Here is a 20,034-nt window from a genome sequence, read left to right on the forward strand (position 1 = left end):
TTGAGATTTTTTCTTATCATAGGCGCGTCTACTAGGAGGAGCAGCACTGACGGTTGCCAGTATTTTTTCATTAACCAGCCCTATTTAAAAAAAAAAACATAAAACAAATGAAAATTGAAAAAGGTGCCTGTAGGTTTGATGCTTTGGGTAGTGTGCAACAACATCTCATTGTACCCCAACGTTTCCATCACCACCCTTCCATCTGCACTTTTACTGTAATCTCAGTGCCAACCTCAGAGACACTGGAAAGACTGTCAAAACTTCCAGCCCCAGTTGGCAGTTTTGATTGGCTGCCCCTCATAAGCAACAGGTTTGATTATTAGATAGGCAGAGTTCATGTGTTCGAGTCAGAACTGTGTGCTTGAGATGACCATATTGAGATATGTGCTCTACCTGATGCCATACAGTCAAAAACAGGAACAAAAACTGGCTATTAAGAATTACTAACTAGATGCAGTAACTTAAGTATTTGGGCATTTTAGGTCATCAACACCCATAAGAGAAAAAAGAATAACAACATTAACATTATTTAGGCTTCTTTGCAGGCTATTTTCCACAAAATAATAGTCCAGACTCTGTTATCCACACTTTCTGATACACTCCAGTGTATCGGGGTCCATGCTCCTGAGGCAAAACTCCAAATAAATATTTTACCTGTCTTGATTTGATATGAGGTTTTGGTTTATGTTGGAGAAAGCGAGAGTTTTATTCAATTTGTCTCCACTGAGTTGAGTTTATTGCAGCTTGAGATATTGATTTAGCGACCTGATTTCACATAAAAGACCCTAAAATGCGTCCATATAAATACAGAAACCAAAACGCTTAACCGTTTGATTAAATAATACATTACAGAATAAAAATGAGCCTGAGCTGCTAACTTCTCACCTTGACAGTAACAAGTGCAGTAGGAAATTGCCTGTCTGCTGGATGATTAAGTCTGTTGTTTTACTTTCCGAATTGCCAAGTCTGTGCTATAAAATTTCCGGGTTTATCTTTATCTGGGCATGTAGAGTTTGAGCTGACACAGCAGCTTTTCTGATAATGAACCTCTACCTTTTCACCCTGCTACTTACACTCGTATTTAATCAGGAAAATGCTTGATCAGTATGTAGTCTAATTAAGTTTGGTTTATCTCAGTGTTGCCAAATCTTTGCTGCTCTCAAGAATATTTTGCTTCACTCAAACCTGTGTCTTTGTTATGTTGGCTTGTTATTGTGAAGCTGTGTTTCTCGTAATATTGAACTGTTGAGTGGTTTCAGTGCAGCTCAGGCAAAAGGCTTTTGTGTGTTGTCTAACCATGTCTGGTTTAAAGAGATCCCCCACGTGAAGTGAAAATATGAGTTGAAATCAAGATGTTCTGTTCAAGTAAACCAAGAGACCTTTGACCCAACGGCATTCACTGACTGAGGTGTTTTCTAACATAACCATCAAACCAGCATTTTGATTATTTTTGCTTGCAGAAAATCAGAAATCCAGTGTTTCAATCTATCATTTTGAGTTTGAGTAAATTACTGTTCAGATATATTGGATTATGATAGCAGATGACATTGTGTTCTGTAGTAAGAATAGGAAATAGGTGGAAGAGAGCCCAAAGAGGTGCAAGTATACATTGGAGAAAAGAGGAATGAAGGTCAGTAGAATCAAGATCGCATATGTGTATGTGAATATGAGAGAGACAGAGAGGAGTGTAACAGGGAGCAGAGGTAGTGAACATGGATAACTTGGAATATCTCAGGTCAACAGTGGGTGGAGACAAGTGTTCGGTGTCTGGAAAGTTGTTCCTGCTGAAAGCGAGTTTTTCCTTCCCACAGTCGCCAAGTGCTTGCTCATCTGATTGTTGAAGGGTTTTTACCTTAAAATGCGTAGCGCCTTGAAGCCAATGTTGTTGAGATTGGGCTCTTTATGATTGGATTTGATTTGATTGCGTGACACCAGGATAGCAGCAAGAGGGAAACAGCAGGTTTACAGAATACAAGTGAAACTTGCTATATATATTTGTATGTACCCTCTACAAGAAGCGTGTCATTGACTGTCTGTGATCACTGAGAAGCTGACTGTTCAGAGTGATATGTAAAAGCATATTAATGGACAAGCGTGCATAAGCAACAGGTATAACCAGAGTCTTGAGATGATTGGCAACAAAAGTCAAGAACTTGGGAGAGCTTCAACAAGAGTGGACAGATGCTATTCAGTGCATCAAGGGCCATCTTCCTAATATCAAAGCATTCCTGAACCAGAGGCAACATGCTAAAGACAACAAGGATCAGACCTTTGCTCAGTTCTCTTTCCAGATAAAGGCAACTTTTAGATTCCATTTGGAAGTTGAAAGCCTAGTATCTGAAGTGAGCATGGAGAGCTGTTTTAAATTCTGCTCTGACCACACTCAACATTTGCATTCACGTAGTAAAGTTTTATCATTAGATGCTGTTGTTTTATTTGGTTATTGCTAAATCCATCTGAACAATCACAGCTCAACAAAAAGCAGGTCATCTGTGCTTTATTTCTTCAGAAAATCAACATCCAGGGTAGAAATTAGGGGTGCTTTTACATTTGCTTCATTTGGTTCAGCTTAAATAATCCCAGATGTAGTTGCAGTTGGTAATGTTCAGCATGGTTCAGTGAAACCTGTCAATTCAACTATTTGACTGCTTGAAAACAAGGATACCAGTTAGATTTTAAAGCCTTTACTGACAATCAAAGACTTAACCGTGAGCCTGCGTGGCTTCAAAAATGTTTGTTCATAAAAATTATGAAATGAACCAGACAATGAAAATAAACAGTCATTTTCAGGTTATGAATGCCTCACTTTGAAAGTAATGAGTATGCCCTGATAAAACACAAATCGTTAAGTCCCAACAGAGAAGGATGCTGAGTGTCAGTAGAATGAGCTCACACATTGAGTAACAGTACATATTAAAGACCTTAATCTTTTAGTGAGTTCATCCAGATGCCGTGTTTCCTGACATCAAGTGTGATTTTTATGAAACCCCTGACTTGCTATTAAAGGGAGACAGAAAGATAATCTCCTTTTTCGCACAGACCCACAAATTTTTTTTTATGTACGGCACAATAACTGTCAAACAGCACCTGTGGAAATTTGAATAAACATACACATCCTGACCTCGTAAACCTGTACTGGAACACTGACATAAATTAGCTCAGTTGGCAGGACACTCTGTAATTACTGACGCTCTTAAACCTGTCACTCAAATCCAGCCATTCTTACAACACACGGCTAATGACTAGAAATTTGTCACCAAATAGTCTGAATGGATTGTTGAGATCATGTGAAGCAAGCATTTGAAAGCCAGAAACATACTGAAATATTCAGTTTTGAGATATTTCTACTTATTGAAATTTTTCTATATGCTGTAAAGCTGTAAAAAAACAGCAGGTTTGTACCTCAGATCTATATGAGGATTTTCAATCACTTGAAGGATCAGACATATTATTTATTTATATGTTTTAAATTTTAAAAAAATGTTTGAAGCAATTTCCTCATGTACAGTTTGATTTATAGGGAAAAAAGACGATGCTGTCTCTAGCAGATTATTGCTGTTGCCCGTAATTTGCTCTGCAAAATTGTCTGCATACATTTGCTGTTTACTTTCTGAGCTGTAGAGCTAGACACACAAAAAAGTGCAATGCAATATGGAAACATAGTAACAAAGAATTTTCACCATCAAAGTAAAGGCTGCGCCTGGTTGCAGCTGAAGACTTCCACGCAAACTGCTGGCAACTGTGACAACCTGTTAGTGACCAAAGCAACTGCAATTAGGTTTTTGGTACCGTACCATTTTCCTCTATTACCAACTTCTCACTAGTGACGGCAAGTAACCTCCAGCAACCATTTGCCAACCAGATGGAGAATACAGGTTTTTCTCTAGTCACTGGTGGCAACCAGGGGACAATGACTGCTCTCTAGGCCTGTATGAATGGGGCCTTAGTTGGGCAAAGTTAACATACTAAATATATTCCTACCTATGGCCAACTCAACTCAACTCAGGCTTGTGAAACAGGCATGAAAACTTTATTACTTGTGTAGAAAGTCTGAGAAAGATGCACATTTTTGCTCCAGGTTGCACGTTAGGGTCTCAAAACTAGACTAGATTATATGGTACAGGTGAACTAGACCAAAAATATTTTACAACAGGCCAGATTTCGCCTGCATGCAATGAGTTTGACAGACATGATGTACACAGTGATCAAATAGTTCATGTTATACTGATACTGAAGCTTTTATGGATTTCCAGTAAGAGAGAAATGATACTAATTGTCACGGTTCTGGGTCAGTTTTGACCCGGTATTTTGAGTTTTCATGTTTTGGTTTGATTTTGTATTTTTTGGTTATCTTCTTGATCTATTTGATGATGATGTTCTATGTTCTGGCTTATTCTGGTTTATTTTTGGTTCTGCCCGTGTTAAGTCTGTGTTTCCTAGTCTGCGTCCTTGTGTATTGTTTCCTGTTTTATTTTGAAGGATTGTGTCCTATATCAGTGTGTCCAGCTTTGCTCCTCCTGTCTCGTTAGCCCCAATTTCTCCCAGCTGTGTCTCCCTCCTGTTACCCATTCCCTGATTACCACCCTGTGTATATTAGCCCTGTGTTTTCCTCAACCCAGTGTCGCGTCATACCCTCAGATCCTGCCTGTGTGTTCCAGTTAGTGTTTTCATGTTTGGTTTCTGTTTTGTTTGGTGCCAGCAATAAAGCTGAGGTTTTCAGTTACATTTCCGTCTCTGAGTCCTGCATTTGGATCCACATCTCCATCTGCCCGCACACAGAGCCCTGACACTAATACAGATGCACTCAGCTTTTAAAAGCATGATGCTTTTGCTGTAATAGACAAAAACAGACATCTCAAGGCTGATCTGGCACAGGTGCAATGGATTGATCCACAGTTACTGTGTGATTGTCAATGCTCTGTGTGTATGTTGCATTTCCTCTTACCCTTTGATTTATAGCAGCTGTGTTTCACAGGCAGCGATTTATCAAAGGAAAAAATGTCTGGGGCCTTCGAAAACAAGCCCACTTCATTACTCAAACATCACATGGCAGCTCCCTGCACGATAGGCTCGGCCTGTTAACACGAAGGGCTTATTGCAGGGTTAGCTGAGTGTGAGTGAGTGTGCGGTCATTGAAAGTCTTGTTAATGCAGCATTACGTTGGCTGTCAAAAGTTAATGAATGCCAGTGTGAGTAGCTGGGCTTTGTTTGTTTGTGCACAACTTGTGGAGCCTTTACAGAAGCGCTGACATCTCTTTCTGTCTGTGTTTCAGCTCGGAAAAGTGATGGAGAAGTGCTTTTGCCAAACTGCTGTAATGCCTTGCTGAACTTGAACTCACTGGATGAGTCATGATCATGTGCTTCGCTCCACTACCACACTCTCTTTTCAACTCCATATTTATGAGCGATTTCTGCCTGAGCCTTTTCTCTCTCGATTCACTCATAATCCTTCACATCCTCACTTTTTGGCTCTACCGATACTCTCATTTACTTTGAGTATCCATGACTCTCATTATTTAACCTGCAGTCACCATCTACTGCTCTTTCATTTTCTACCTTTGTTTCTATGCACTAAATTCCTCAGCTTTATTTATTTATTTTTAATAGTTTCCTTCCATGAACAGTAACATGAACAGTTTAGAATATTTCTGCATAATTATAGGTTTTTATTTCAAATAGTTCCCTATATTTTTACACATAAATTGTCTTAGTCTGTGCAATGGTTGAAATTATGAGGAAAAAAAGGCTTTTGGTGCTAATTATTACATTTTATTACACAGTTCTGAGCCTACTATCTGAATGTCACAGAAGAAATTGTGACTCATCAGACAAGCCAGCATCTTTCTGCTCCTCTTTTGTTCAGTTTTGATGAGCTTGTGCGAAAGTTAACCTCATTCCTGGTGTGGGGTGTTCAGGGATGCTGTGAATACAGTTGTTGTAATGAGCTGAAGCATTCTACTCTGACATCAACAAGGTGTTTTCATCCAGAGAGCTGGATCACTGGGTATTTTCTCCTATTCGGATGTAAACTCTTTGAGTTGGCTGTGTGGGAAAATCCCAGCAGTTTTGGAAATACTCAGACCAACCTGTCTGACACCAACAACCATGCCACGTCCAAAATCACTCAAATCGACTTTTGCAGCAGCAACCACAGTCATCGCTAAATGTTTGCCTATCGTCAGCTGTCATTAGGATGACAATTACTAAACATTATTGGCTTATACTGGAGTTCAGTCAATAAATGAGCAGTTCCATAGTAATTGTACACTCTTAACATGTTGTTGATGCTAAAATGTGGCATTCTTGCCTCTATAAAATCAAATTAAACCAGACTACTAGTGTTCTCTCTCTCTTTTTTCATATTTTTTGTTAAATATAGAACATAAACAGTCCTCAGCAAGTTGTTAAAACACTCCAAAATGCAGAGGATATGTTCTTAATGGCATAGAGCACAGGTGTCGAACTCCAGGCCTCGAGGTGTCCTGCAAGTTTTAGATGTCCTTGATCCAGCACAGGTGATTTAAATGACTAAATTACCTCTTCAACATGTCTTGAAGTTCTTCAGAAGCCTGGTAATGAACTAATCATTTGATTTAGGTGTGTTGACCCAGGGTGATATCAAAAACCCTTGAGGCCTGGAGTTGGACACCCTTGGTCTAACTGGACTTTCCATACAAGTTCGACACCCCTGGCATAGAGTCATCCAGCTACAGCATTGGTGCTGCAGACGCAGGACATGCAAGGCCAAAGTCTATAAGTCTGACTTTGACTGGAGACTCATGGCGGTTTACAACCATGATGTTTCCAGGTTTGAGGTCGGCGTGCACTATTCCTACAGAACCCAGGTGGGACAGAGCATTTGTGAGTTGACGTAAAATTGGCCTGACTTCGCTTATGGGGAGACCCTGGTTATTCTGGTCCCCTATGTAGTCCCACAGGCATTGATCAAGGAGTTCAAAGTTTAGGCAAACCCGCTCTCCGTTGTGGAAAAAGACGTTCCAATTAACAATGTTGGCGGTATCTGGATCCAACCTTGGCAGCTGCTCCAGGATGAAAGTTTCCAGTTTTGCCTGTTGCAGAATATCAGGGCGGACCTTGTTGACTTTAATAGCCAAAGCTCGATTGGTCTTGGTATCACGACATTTGGCTACAATACCAAAGCCCCCTTCTCTGAGGAAGGCCTCTACCTTGTAGTGGTTTCCCAAAATGTTCCCTTCAACTATTTCAGGTAGGGCTGCTCAATTAATCGAATTTTAATCACGATTACGATCTGGGCTTTCAACGATCATTAAAAATGACTGAGCCGATTATTAGCCCCTCCCTCATTTATCCGCGACACCTTAAAGGCCGGTCCGTGAAAATATTGTCGGGCATAAACCGGTCCGTGGCGCAAAAAAGGTTGGAGACCGCTGATTAAGAGGACCCGAGGGAAGCTCAGAAAGCTAAGCAGAAGTTATTTGGAGAGGAGAGTGACTGCTGTTGGTTGAAAAGAGAGGTAAAAAAAAAAAAACTTCAGTGGTGTTGCACACTATTTTATATTATTTTTTAAAGTCATTGTTAACCCTTTAAAGCCGGACAGAGCAGCACACTCCGTTTTGTGTAACTATTTTTAAATCCCTGTAGAACCTGAACCGTGTAAGCTAGTGCAATAATTTGTTTTGCATATGAAACCGGAGGAGTTGTACTTACATCTTATGCCATCAGCTTGTCCTCGGTCACGGTTTCCTTCCACATAAAGCTTTGCAAAAATTGCATAAAAAGCGCTTGCAGGAACAAAAACATAATATTCCAGACACACGCTTTGCCGATCTGATCAGCTGTTCATAACACTTCCCACATTGAAAAAGTTGTCAGCGCGAACTATCACATATATTTATATTCCTGCAGTATATAAAAATTGGTGTATCTCCAAAATAAAACTATGAAGACACTCACAATAAGTTTCCTGTTGTTGTAAACTATTTTTTGCAACTTTTTTGTATTTAAAGTTTTGAGGGATAAGCCTCTTAAATTTCTCCAAGTAGAAATATATGTAAAAAAAAAAAAAACGATTTTCAATTTTCTTGTAGTTTATTGCACTTTTTTGCAATTAATGTAGTTACTATGGACTTAATGCATACATATTATTAAAATATGGGCTATAACAGTTGTATAGCAACTTGAAATGCTCCCACAAATGGCACTACAACATGTAAAAATATAATATAAGCTCTGGCGGACTTGGTTCTATAGTAGGTCTTAAAGGGTTAAATAAATATCGTCAAATAATCGAGATCTCAATTTCAGTGAAAATAACCGTGATTATCATTTTTGCTATAATCGAGCAGCCCTAATTTCAGGCTCATTTGAGCTGAAGGATGGGTTGGCTGACATGGTGAAATGTGTCGGCTTGGTTGTTGAATTGCTGAAAAACGTGAAACTCTCAAAACTTTCCAAAAGGGTTGCTGTCAGGTCAGCGTCCATTAAGCAGTAAAGTTTAACAGAGTAAAGCCCCTATTAAATACTCCACATGCATGAAAACTCAGAATTCGGTAGACTAGACATTGCTGGCGCTCCCGGTGAAAGAATTTTGTCAATACGACTTGTAGTTCTTTCTTGGGAAGCATTTGTTTCACAATGACTTTTCTGTTTATTTAAAGCAGCAGAAGAAAGGCAGATGTCTGTCTTTCTGTGTGTGAGTGTGTGTGCGTGCGTGTGTGTGTGTGTGTGTGTGTGGTGCCACTGGGTGCAGTTGCTATAGCAACCAGGCTCACACCTGCCTGCTTAATGAGCTCTGTCACTCTGCCAAGATTCATCTTTAAAACTTTTTTCAACTGTTGCTGTGTCCACAGTGTTTGCTCTACAGCCATCATTTTACCCTCAAAACATAGCCATCGTTTTTCTCTTTCCAACATTGTGTTTTTCAAAGCTCAGAGATTTAAACATTTTGAATTGTGTGGCTCAAAGTAGAGGGATAACCTTCTAACTGACCCATAGAAATACATTGTATTTTTAGTCAGGAGTTTGTTTCAACAGCAGGAAAGACCCCACTTTTTAAATTGCTCCTGTCATCACATTTTTGACACCACAAGGATAAAAGAGACACTGTTGTGCAGAACAATTCCTTGGGATCCTCACAGTTCAAAAGCTGTTTTGATGGGAGTTAGGGTCTTGGATTTAGATGCAGTTTTTCAACAGGTGCACCAAGGCAGATTTGACAGGGTTTCGCCACAGAATAACAGTATGCCAGTAGTTAGTGCAGGCCAACTAAATAGAGTATTCTGATTGGCCTGTTAAATTCAAGCTTATTGTTCATTGGTGGATTTTTCTTCCGCACACAAGTGGTTCAGATCTGGGCATTTGGAGTCAGATGGTGACTTTTAGAATCATCTTTTCTGAATGATTAAAATTTACGGCATTTAGCTGTCTGTAGTGGATTTTCCCACATTTCAGTCATTCAGTGATTAAAATAATGAGGTTTCAATTTTTTATGCAGATGTTTTCTGACTCTACATTTTCTTTTGTCATTAATCAGCTTTTTCTAATTTACATTTTAAACATGTTCGCCTACTTTTAACTTCTTCTCTTTGAATGTCAGCTTTCAATAGTTCTGAACTTTTTTTTTCAGGTGAAAATTTCTGTATTTTTCATCTCATTCAACATTTTTAACTTAACATGCAGCAATTATTTCATTTCAGCTCAAAACATTCAGCTATCAGCATCCACACTGCAGTTTCTTCAGAAAATGCATTCTCTAGTTTAGTTTAGAATTTTTAAATGAAATTAAATTAATGAGGCAAAACCACAGGATTCAGAAATGAATTTTTTCTCTCCAACCATTGGTTGTTAGTTGGAAATAACTTCATTGGGGAAGCAAAGCTGTTCAACAAGTAATTCAACCGAAGATCAAAAAGAATAGATGAAAACAAAGGAAATACTTAATTTTTCACTTGTGATGATCAGAGTAGAGACTAAAGGTCTGTTTGGGCCGCACAAGATTTCCACTTCCACTTTTCAAACTGGGCCTCAGAACCTCTGCTTTAAATGATTGATCTTCTTTTTGTATCTGTATTGTTTTTATTAGGGTTTTTTAATGTTATGAGGGGTTTTAATAAATATTTTCCAGTCAGATGTATTTTTGTTATCAGAGACACACTTCTATTGCTGCTCTTATTTCATTCAGCAGCAGCGTGAGCAGAAAAGTGACTTCCCTTCAGGTGAATATGTTGTGGATTGAACGTTTAAGCGGGACAGACAACCCCTTGAAATACAATAAAAGAAGCTTGCTGTTGGCACCATTTGCAGTTTGATTTATTTTGCCCTTAAGCATCTTTGACAGCTTTCGTGTGAAGCCCGCCTCACTTATTCCAAGATCTGATCTATCCGATGCATCTTCACCTGGATGGTTGGCAGCTGTTCCTCTTAGAGACAGTTGATAGACATGTATCTGGGCTGTCATCTCGGCACTGCTCAGGGATTTGTCAGCTAAGCTCACTTTGACTCACTTGTGGGGTGAGCTTCGCTTGTCTGGAAGAATATAATGTGCCCCGCAGTCAACAGTTAGTGCAGCAGGAAGCAGTTTGCCATCATCCTGCCTCAGATTTAAAAACAAAAAAATCAGGATGTTTATTCCTATTAAACTGTCTTGGAGTGAGGGGCTAAAGGAGGGCCTTTTAATTAAAAGGGAAGATTTTTTTGGGGGGGAAAGGAGCCGGATGGGAGCGGTCAGTTTTCTCAAAGTACATGACCTGGCTTGAAATGTTTTTTGCTACAGCTCCTCAAATCCCGGATTTTTTAGTCCTACTCTTTCCTTTGGAGGAAAGGCCTGTCTTAAGAGGAGCCTCTACTAGTGTTCTGTCTCCTTTTAAAGTTTCTAGTAGAGTAGACAGCTTCCTGAAACGTCCTTAGTTTATTAGTTACACTAACACAATATATTTTATATTAATCAGAATCTGGATTCTGGGCCAAATTCATAATTTTTCTTTGATTTTTTTGTACATTGCAGTTTTGTTTTAATCACCTCATAATCCAGGAAATAGTCAGAATTCAATTCATTGGCTTTTACCAGATTGACCATCTGGTGATGAATGCTGTGTGTAGAAACATGCAGGAATCCAGCTAGAATGTTTGGTATAAGTATTAATAATATGCAGATTTCTGCCTTAGAGGAATTTTATAGGAATGTATGATCAAATTCCACTGTTTTTGTTTGTAATTCAATTGGAATTTCAGAAGTCCAACTGGGCAAGAAACACGCAGTTCTAGAATAAGACATGATTGTAAGTCATAAATAAACCAGCAATTTTCAGAGTAAGACATAAGAAGCCAGCAGAGAGATTTATCACATAAATGTCTCCATAAACATGAAATGATTTATCTTAACGGAGGCTTAAGCCTGCTGTAGTCACATTACATATGTAAATGTCTACACTTTTTCTTTTACCTAAAAACACAGTGGCAGCCACACTGCTGGCTTGTTTACAGTCTGTATGGTGGTCCTTGATAAGTGCACTGTCATTATAGCTAATGGAGTCATTGAAAATCAAAGGCATAATACACCAAAGTGGATCAGGAAACATGGGGGACTGAATTGGTTCTCATTATTTATGAGCCCTTCACAACAAATATATGTGCAAGATGATGACTAAACTTGTATTTGAATTCGTATTGCCTTTCCTGCTCTCTGGAATTGACAGCAGGCTTTTTGTTATTCAAAAATAAATAAATGTATGAAAGTAAACCTAATGTGTTTAAAAACTAAAAATGACGAGCTCGTGTGTGTGTGTGTGGGGGGGGGGGGGGGGGGGTGTATTTTGAGAGTCTGCTGAGCAGACAAAGACACAATCTATAACTCAAGAACTTCAGCTAGTGTGGCTCCCAGAGAAAAAGGCCAAAATAAATACCACAGAAATGTCACAGAGTGAACAGATCAGACCCTACAATATTACTGGTAGGCAAACACACATATACACACATATATACACACACACACACACACACACACACAAACACAAAGCCACCTTGTACAGTAACATACTCACACATAGGCAGCAGGATCATTTGCATAATCTTCACCTAATTCCTTGTTCTTCCCTGGTTGTCCGTTGTCTCGCTATGATAAATTACCCCAAGCAACCTTGCAGGTTCCTTAATATGGTGCTAATTGGCCAATTAGGGCGCCGTTTTGCCTGAGGATTTCGCCACTTTTAGCGGTTATATTTCAAGTTTACTGTTAATCAACAAATGGCCTCAGATTCCTCTTCTGTCAAAATCCAACCACACATTGGACTATGCTCAAAAACACAAAGATACAGTGCATATGGTACTGAAGGCACATTTAAAGGTAGAAGAGCTGTACAAACGAGGGCAATAAAAATCACATAAATGAAGGACAGAGTCTTAATCTATACGAAACCAGGCCTAGAAAGGTCTTAGAAAAAAAGTCCTATGCCCAGCTGAATCATGGCAGCCTTTACAGCTTTGCCCAGGTAAAAGCCATAGACGATATAAAAGACCAGTACAATGTCACTCACTGGTTTGTGCAGCGAGCATATCTTGCATAATCCTCCTGACGCTTGACAATGGCCAAAATTTACAAAATTGACTTAATATTTGATTCACTATGACCTGAATTGAGTAACTAAACCTAAAAACTCATCACAAAAACCTTTTACTGAGGTCAGTTCTAAGAGCCTTGTTTCCACAAACTTCTGCAGGACAGGAAGTGTTTGTGAAACCAGGTACTGGCCTTTTAAAAGACTGCAGATTGCGGAAGAAATGTCAGACTGTTAAACTCAAAACTCAATCAGTTTAACCTGAGACACATAATCCTAACTATAGTGGGAAAATGAATATGATCACACTACTTAAAACATAACCCAAGTACCAAGGTGCTTACATAATATACTTAAAAATTAGAACTTTCTGTAAGTTGGTAAAATACAGATAGGCAAACAATGCAGGTGTCATCAGTTGGAAATGGCATTAAGTGGAGTAATTTCTTATTTTCAGCGGATTCTTACGTGTGAGCATTCATATCATTTCAAAATATGACAGTTTCCCAATTTTCTTGCCACCTTATCATCATCGGCATCTCTTTACCCCTCCAGCTTTTTTCTCTTGTCATCATGAATTAGACCCACAGTGGGGGTTAACTCATACAGTGCTCTCGCACCTACAGGTTATTGTTTAGGCGTTTTGCGCTGCCTTTGTACTCCCAGAGTTGTCTCTTGCTATTTACCTCCTCTGCAGGGTATTGTACAGTTTGTCACTGTTGTCTGCGCACAATCTCTCCCTACTAACACAACTCTATTTTTGACTCAAACTTAGTTCCTCCCTATATCCTCTTTCACACAGAGTATTTTTTTTGTTAGAATGGCATTAACGCCCCCGTCTCCTGCGTGCACTGGAATATATCACTGTTGTTATTTGAAGCATTTTCTTTTACTTGGATTTTAAGTTCACCTGACTTTCTGACATTTTTGCAGTATAACATAAATAAAACTGAAGTTTTGAAAAGAGCGTGCACCTGTCATTTATTTAAATAGTCCTACCCCCATCACAGCTTTCTCAGCTTCTTTTTCCATCTAAAATCTACAGTTTGATGTCTTTCCTTTTGGATTAAAACAAAATCATGTTTATATTTGTCACATTCAAATCCCAGAGAAATAGGCTTGTTTCCCATTTTGCATCTTAAGATGCATTTTGAAAGCTTGCCAGGTTTTGTTGTTGTTTTGCATCTCATTCACTTTTTTAGTTTCTGACCTATTTTCTTTTCTTTTAGGATCTTCTACGTGTCTCATGACTCCCAAGATTTGAAGATCTTCAGCTACATTGCCAGAGATGGACAGAGCAATGTGTTCCGCTGTAATGTGTTCAAGTCCAAGAAGAAGGTAAGACAGAGAGAAGCTCCGTTTTAATGTCACTTGTTACGTGCCCTTGATGAGTTGGATAGATTCACTTAACTTAAGCCGTACACCTACAGCTCTGCTTTAGACATCATCTCATAAATTTGTTTTAAACAACTGAACAACAACAGAAAGCAATTTTATAGCAACCAAAAGTGGTTGCTATAAAACAACGCAAGGACAAAAGTTGTACACTGAGGACTGGCTGTCTTATGTTAAGAAGTAATTATTTATTTATTTTGAGGGTTTTTTTGGGGGGGGGGGGGGGGGGGATCTATTAGCAAGATTAATCAAAAAGTTGTAATCCGGCTGTGAGTTTTTTGGGATTTATCTTCTTCTTGTTTTCACTTCATAAATGCATATTCATTTGAAATACTGAAAATTAATTTGAAATAAAAAAAATATTGGGAGTCACCATTCAGATGTTTTTGTAAAAATATCGCTCATCCAGATACAGATATTCTAGAACTAGTACCAAGGCTGTATAACAAACCACACATTGCATGGTTACATGGTTTCAAACTAACCTTCTATTAGATCTAAATCTTTTACTATAAAAAACCTTTAGTCACAATTATAAATATAGTATGAAAGCCTACTTGAGGCTCAAATTTTAACCAGAGAGACTAGAATACGATGTTGGTTGTTACACCCCGGCCTAGGCAACCGGGGTGCAACGCAGAAAAACAAAGATAAGGAAAAATAAACCACGAAGGCCCTCCACCAAAATCCCAAAACGAAAATATCCCATGACGAAAGTATTTACAACAGACTATTTATTTATAACAAAACACCAAACACAAGACGTCAAACTATTTACAACGGGGGGAGATCGCGACCCTGACACACTGAAACACAGGGTTTAAATACATAGAGGGAGCAATCAGGGAATGGACCACAGGAGGGAAACACAGCTGGGGCAAATTAGAACTGACGAGACAGGGCAAAACGTAAACTGAAAACACTAAGATAACACAGACTTTCAAAGTAAAACAGGAAACACATAACAGTCACGCCAAAAGCAACACACCGACAACACCGAAACGTAACATTTCCCCCCACCCAAAAATCAAACATGTAACCCCAAGTGAAATGTTTGATCAAACAAACGAAGGCTGAAGTGAAGGCAGACGAAGCTGATGGAGGCTGGAGCGGTCCCACGGACCCTCCAGCAGACGACGAAGGCTGGGGCGGTCCCACGGATCCTCCAGCGAAGGCGGATGAAGGCTGGAGCGGTCCCACGGACCCTCCAGCGAAGGCAGACGAGCAGCTCACTAGCTGCACACACGGACACGCAGCCCACCAGCTGCACACACGGACACGCAGCCCACCAGCTGCACACACGGACACGCAGCCCACCAGCTGCAGAAGGCTGGAGCGGTCCCTCGGATCCTCCAGCGAAGGCGGATGAAGGCTGGAGCGGTCCCACGGACCCTCAAGCAGACGACGAAGGCTGAGGCGGTCCCTCGGACCCTCCAGCAGACGACGAAGGCTGAGGCGGTCCCTCGGACCCTCCAGCGGAGGCAGATGAAACTGATGGAGGCTGGAGCGGTCCCACTGACCCTCCAGCAAACGACGAAGGCTGGAGCGGTCCCTCGGACCCTCCAGCGAAGGCGGATGAAGGCTGGAGCGGTCCCACGGACCCTCCAGCGACGACAAAGGCTGGGGCGGTCCCACGGACCCTCCCCCCCGGCGAAGGCGGATGAAGGCAGACGAAGGCTGAAGCGGTCCTCGGACCCTCCAGCGAAGACAGAAGGCCGAAGCTGTCCCTCCTTCGGACCCTCCAGCGATCCCGGACGAGCCCCCATATGTTACACCCCGGCCTAGGCAACCGGGGTGCAACGCAGAAAAACAAAGATAAGGAAAAATAAACCACGAAGGCCCTCCACCAAAATCCCAAAACGAAAATATCCCATGACGAAAGTATTTACAACAGACTATTTATTTATAACAAAACACCAAACACAAGACGTCAAACTATTTACAACGGGGGGAGATCGCGACCCTGACACACTGAAACACAGGGTTTAAATACATAGAGGGAGCAATCAGGGAATGGACCACAGGAGGGAAACACAGCTGGGGCAAATTAGAACTGACGAGACAGGGCAAAACGTAAACTGAAAACACTAAGATAACACAGACTTTCAAAGTAAAACAGGAAACACATAACAGTCACGCCAAAAGCAACACACCGACAACACCGAAACGTAACATGGTATTTAAGGAATTGAGCTAAGTCACTTGATTCATATCTCTCAGACAGATTGTGATTTGTGTAAATGTAGAGCCTTTGTTTTACAAACGTTAGTCAAAGAGTTCCCCAGGAATGAGGACCAGTACTACAGTGCTTAAATCTTTGGGCAATATTACAAGAAAACACTGCATACATTTTCGGTTCTCTGCAGATGATACCCAGCTGTGTTTATCTACGAAGGCAGATAATATAAGACAATTAGTTAAACTGCAGTCACGTCTTAAAGATTTAAAGGCCTGGATGTGAAGTCATTTTCTTCTCCTGATTTCAGAGAAAGATTAGGCCCTAAAAATCTTGGAAGCATGATGTCTAACCAGATACTTAGAAACTTACAAAGGATGGCATTACCTTGGCCTCCAGCAACATTGTGAAGAATCTTGTCATTTTTGATCAGGATGTGTTCTTCAGTGCATGTATTAAACAAATATGTAGGGCTGCTTTCTTTCATCTTTGAAATACTGCTAAAATTAGAAACAGCAGAGCCTTCAGCTGTCATGTCCTGTAGAACTAGCTCCTAGCTTGGATTCAGGAGACAGGCACCCTCTCTACTTTTAAGATTAGGCTTCAAATTGTTCCTTTTTGATAAAGTTTAGATTTAGGGCTGGATCAGGTGACCCTGAATAATCCCTTAGTTATGCTGATATAGGCTCAGAATGCTGTGGGACTTTCTGTGACCGTATGATACAATAAGCATCACAGTAATTTCTGCATCATTTCCACTCACCTATACCACTATTTAATGACAGCATGTCATTACACTTTTGTCTTCTCCTAGTCTGTCTCCTTGTGCTCTCTTTCTTTTATTTTGTCGTTTCCTTCCACTCCAGCTGGTCGCGACAGATGGCTGTCCCTCCCTGAGCCCGATTCTGCTGGAGATTTCTTCCTGTTAAAAGGGAGTTTTTCCTTCCCACCATCACAAGTGCTTGCTCATAGAGGATTTTCAACACCAAAATTACAAATGAATTTACAAAAACACATAATATAATCACATAGGCGGGGGGAAATGCAAGAGTTCAAAGAGTTACTTGTCTAAATTGTGTGGAAGTTTAAAATGGTTCATGCAAGCCTCAAGTACAACACCACAATAAAATGTCACTAAGAGGTGAAGAGTGACAATTCAAGGGAATTTATGAGAAAGTCTTGCTTAATCAATACGTCTTTTAAAAGTATTTAATAGAAGATACTGTCCACTGTAATTCACCTTTTGTAGTTAACGGTCAAGAGTTTCCTGCGTGGCAGGCTGTGCTCTGGCAGGTTCTGGAGCAACAGTTCAAGTATATAATCTGGGGCCAGGCCATGAAGGACTTTAAAAGCAGCAAGTTAAATTTAAAAGGTAGTTCTTGACCGGCAAGTGGGCAGCCATTAAAATCTGCTATGCTTCACATAACTGATTATGGTGAGTATGGTAAAACCTGAAAATGTGTTTGGACACACTCCGCTGATAAGTAGAGCTGAACTGCCAGTGAGCAAGTTGCTTCATGCCAACCTCTTCATACTCAGTTTCTCAAAAACCAACTAATGAGACTTTTTTTTCTTAACCTTGTTCTGCTAACCAGATTCTGCTTTGTTTGGGTTGTTTATGATTTCGAGTTCTTCCCAATTTAGATTTGTATGTCTTTTCTGATTTTTTTTTCAAAAGGAGCAGCAGAGAGGATGGGCTTCAACCTAGAATGAGTCATACGAATAATGTGTTCTTAAATGGCTGTATCTCAAACCACTGAGGTACTTTTTAGTGCTTGTGTGTCTGCAGTCTTTCTTATCTGTAGAAGTTTTCATCACTGCATCTGATCTGCAGAGATGAAGAAATGCCGTACCGTGCTATGAAAAAGTCTTTGCACCTTTTACTGATTTTATTTTATTTTTTTGCCACATTTACATGTTTCAGATCATCAAGCCAATTTTAATATTGGACAAAGATAACCGTATTAAATGCAGAATGCAAATTTTAAATGATGATGTGAGAAAACTATCCACATCTATCTTGCCCTTTATGAAAAGGTAATTCAAGTCCAGCATGAACGGCCAATTTAAGGCATTTGACTGCCATGTTGACTGTTGGTAGGACGTTCCTTTTATGAATGTGATTTCTTGATTCAACATGTCTGGCAGTTATCAGGTCTGGGCGAGTTTAGTGAAAATTAACTCATCTATCCTGTAAATGTGGTTAATCCCACTTAATTAATGACTTATCAGTTTTTTTCACACAGGTCCAGGTAGGTTTGGCTGCCTGCCTAAATGAACTCATCATTTCTAAACTGCATTCTGTATTTAGTTGGGCTGTCTTTGTCTGATATTAGAATTTGTTTGATCTGAAACATGTATCTGTGACAAATGAAAGAAAATCAGGAAAGGGGGAAATACTTTTTTCCACACCAACGTGTATTTCTCAATCCTCCGCACTTTTACAGCCCAGTTCAGTCCTCCTAACTAATATCTCATAATACCCTGTGTGAATCTTCTGTTTCACCTGCAAGGCTCACATTTTATTTCCTTTATTAATCAGCTGTGATGTGTAATTAGAATACACTAGAGGGGTCGGATTTGTTTTTGTTAATTCCCAATTTGATCTCAAGTCAGCTGGGCCAGAAAATCCTATGAAGCAAAAAATGTATTCACAAAACACACTCCCAAGTTGGCTCAAGCCCCCTCCTTCAGTGTGGTATGGCAGACCATGGATAATGCCTTTGTCAGTGAGAAGGATGTTAGACTGATGGTGATTCAGATCTCTGGTTCAGATGAAATTACCACTTCTGACAATCACTCTGATCTGTTTTTATGCAAAACAATGCTTTCTGGAGCAATCCATTGAAAGGTTCCAACATCATTCTCCACCGTCTGTGCGGCTTTCACACTATGCCAACCCAGCAAATGGGCCAGATTGGACCTTTTAGGCAGGCTGCTAGCTGTTAGCCCTGTTAGCTTATTCATTTATGTAATTTACAATGAAACGGCTCCACAAAAGAGGGTGGACTGATTGAGCTCATGAATGGATGATTTAAACAGTCACCTCTTTTGGGCCTTTAATGCAGTTTATCCTTAGGTTTTCTCATTATCTAACATTACCTGGCACAATTTCTTATACCTTGCGATCTCAAATGTTTCACATCCTCATGATGGGACATTATTGGTGCTGAACTAAGGTGTTCTAAATTCTGTGATTTTTTTTTTTTTTTTTTTTTTTTTTTTTTTTGGGGGGGGATTTTGGTCGAGATAGGTCTCAAGAAGAAAGGTGTAGCTGGTGTAAATGGTGCTCATCATAAACATTTACCTTGGCACAAATAGGTATCATGGACAAAAAAAGATTTTCCGACAGCATTCATGTAAGTTAGAACACTTGTATGAGCAATTTTCAGGAGAGGATGAAAAGCAGGTGACCCATATGCCATAAGGCTATCGCAGAGGTCTGGATTCAGATACACCATACAGTATGTCCTTTCCACTCTCAACTGTCATAATAAAAGCTAAAACAAAAGACCTAAAATACTTTTTAAAAGTGCTTTTACTTACTAGCATGCCAGAGAATTGAACTACCAATCTACTGATTAGTAGGTAAATGCTGAGGCACAGCTGCCAAAATCTGATTTCCAATTTTAACTGGCAGTTGCACTGATGGTGCTTGTTTTGGTTTTATGTAATTTTTCATTAGAGTCGTTAGTTATAATATTGGGTATTTGCTGATTTATCAGTACCAACATTTATAACAGAAAGTGTATTTCCATTCATTTTCATTTTTAGCAATTACAAAACAAAGTTATATAATTAAAGAAGACATTCATCTAAGGCTACGTTCACACTGCAGGCGAAAGCGCTTCAAATCCGACTTTTTTGACCATATGCGACCCATATCCGATCATGGTATGACAGTGTGAACGGCACAAATCCAATATTTTC

The 20,034-nt window shown here is 39.9% G+C and overlaps 1 protein-coding gene across 3 annotated transcripts in view; it reads left to right on the forward strand.

Moving 5' to 3' along the window:
* Positions 1-20,034, forward strand: part of LOC146614690 (carboxyl-terminal PDZ ligand of neuronal nitric oxide synthase protein-like) — a 230,441-nt gene that overhangs the window by 107,314 nt on the left and 103,093 nt on the right. For all 3 annotated transcript variants that reach the window (XM_085376753.1, XM_085376754.1, XM_085376755.1), the window contains exon 5: positions 13,763-13,871. In XM_085376753.1, coding sequence (XP_085232879.1) covers positions 13,763-13,871 — 109 coding nt within the window. The remainder of the gene's footprint in view (positions 1-13,762; positions 13,872-20,034) is intronic.

Source organism: Diplotaxodon limnothrissa, linkage group LG17, assembly GCF_057381915.1.
Source record: "Diplotaxodon limnothrissa isolate DT_005_m linkage group LG17, D_limnothrissa_male_GT1.1, whole genome shotgun sequence".
NCBI lineage: Eukaryota > Metazoa > Chordata > Actinopteri > Cichliformes > Cichlidae > Diplotaxodon > Diplotaxodon limnothrissa.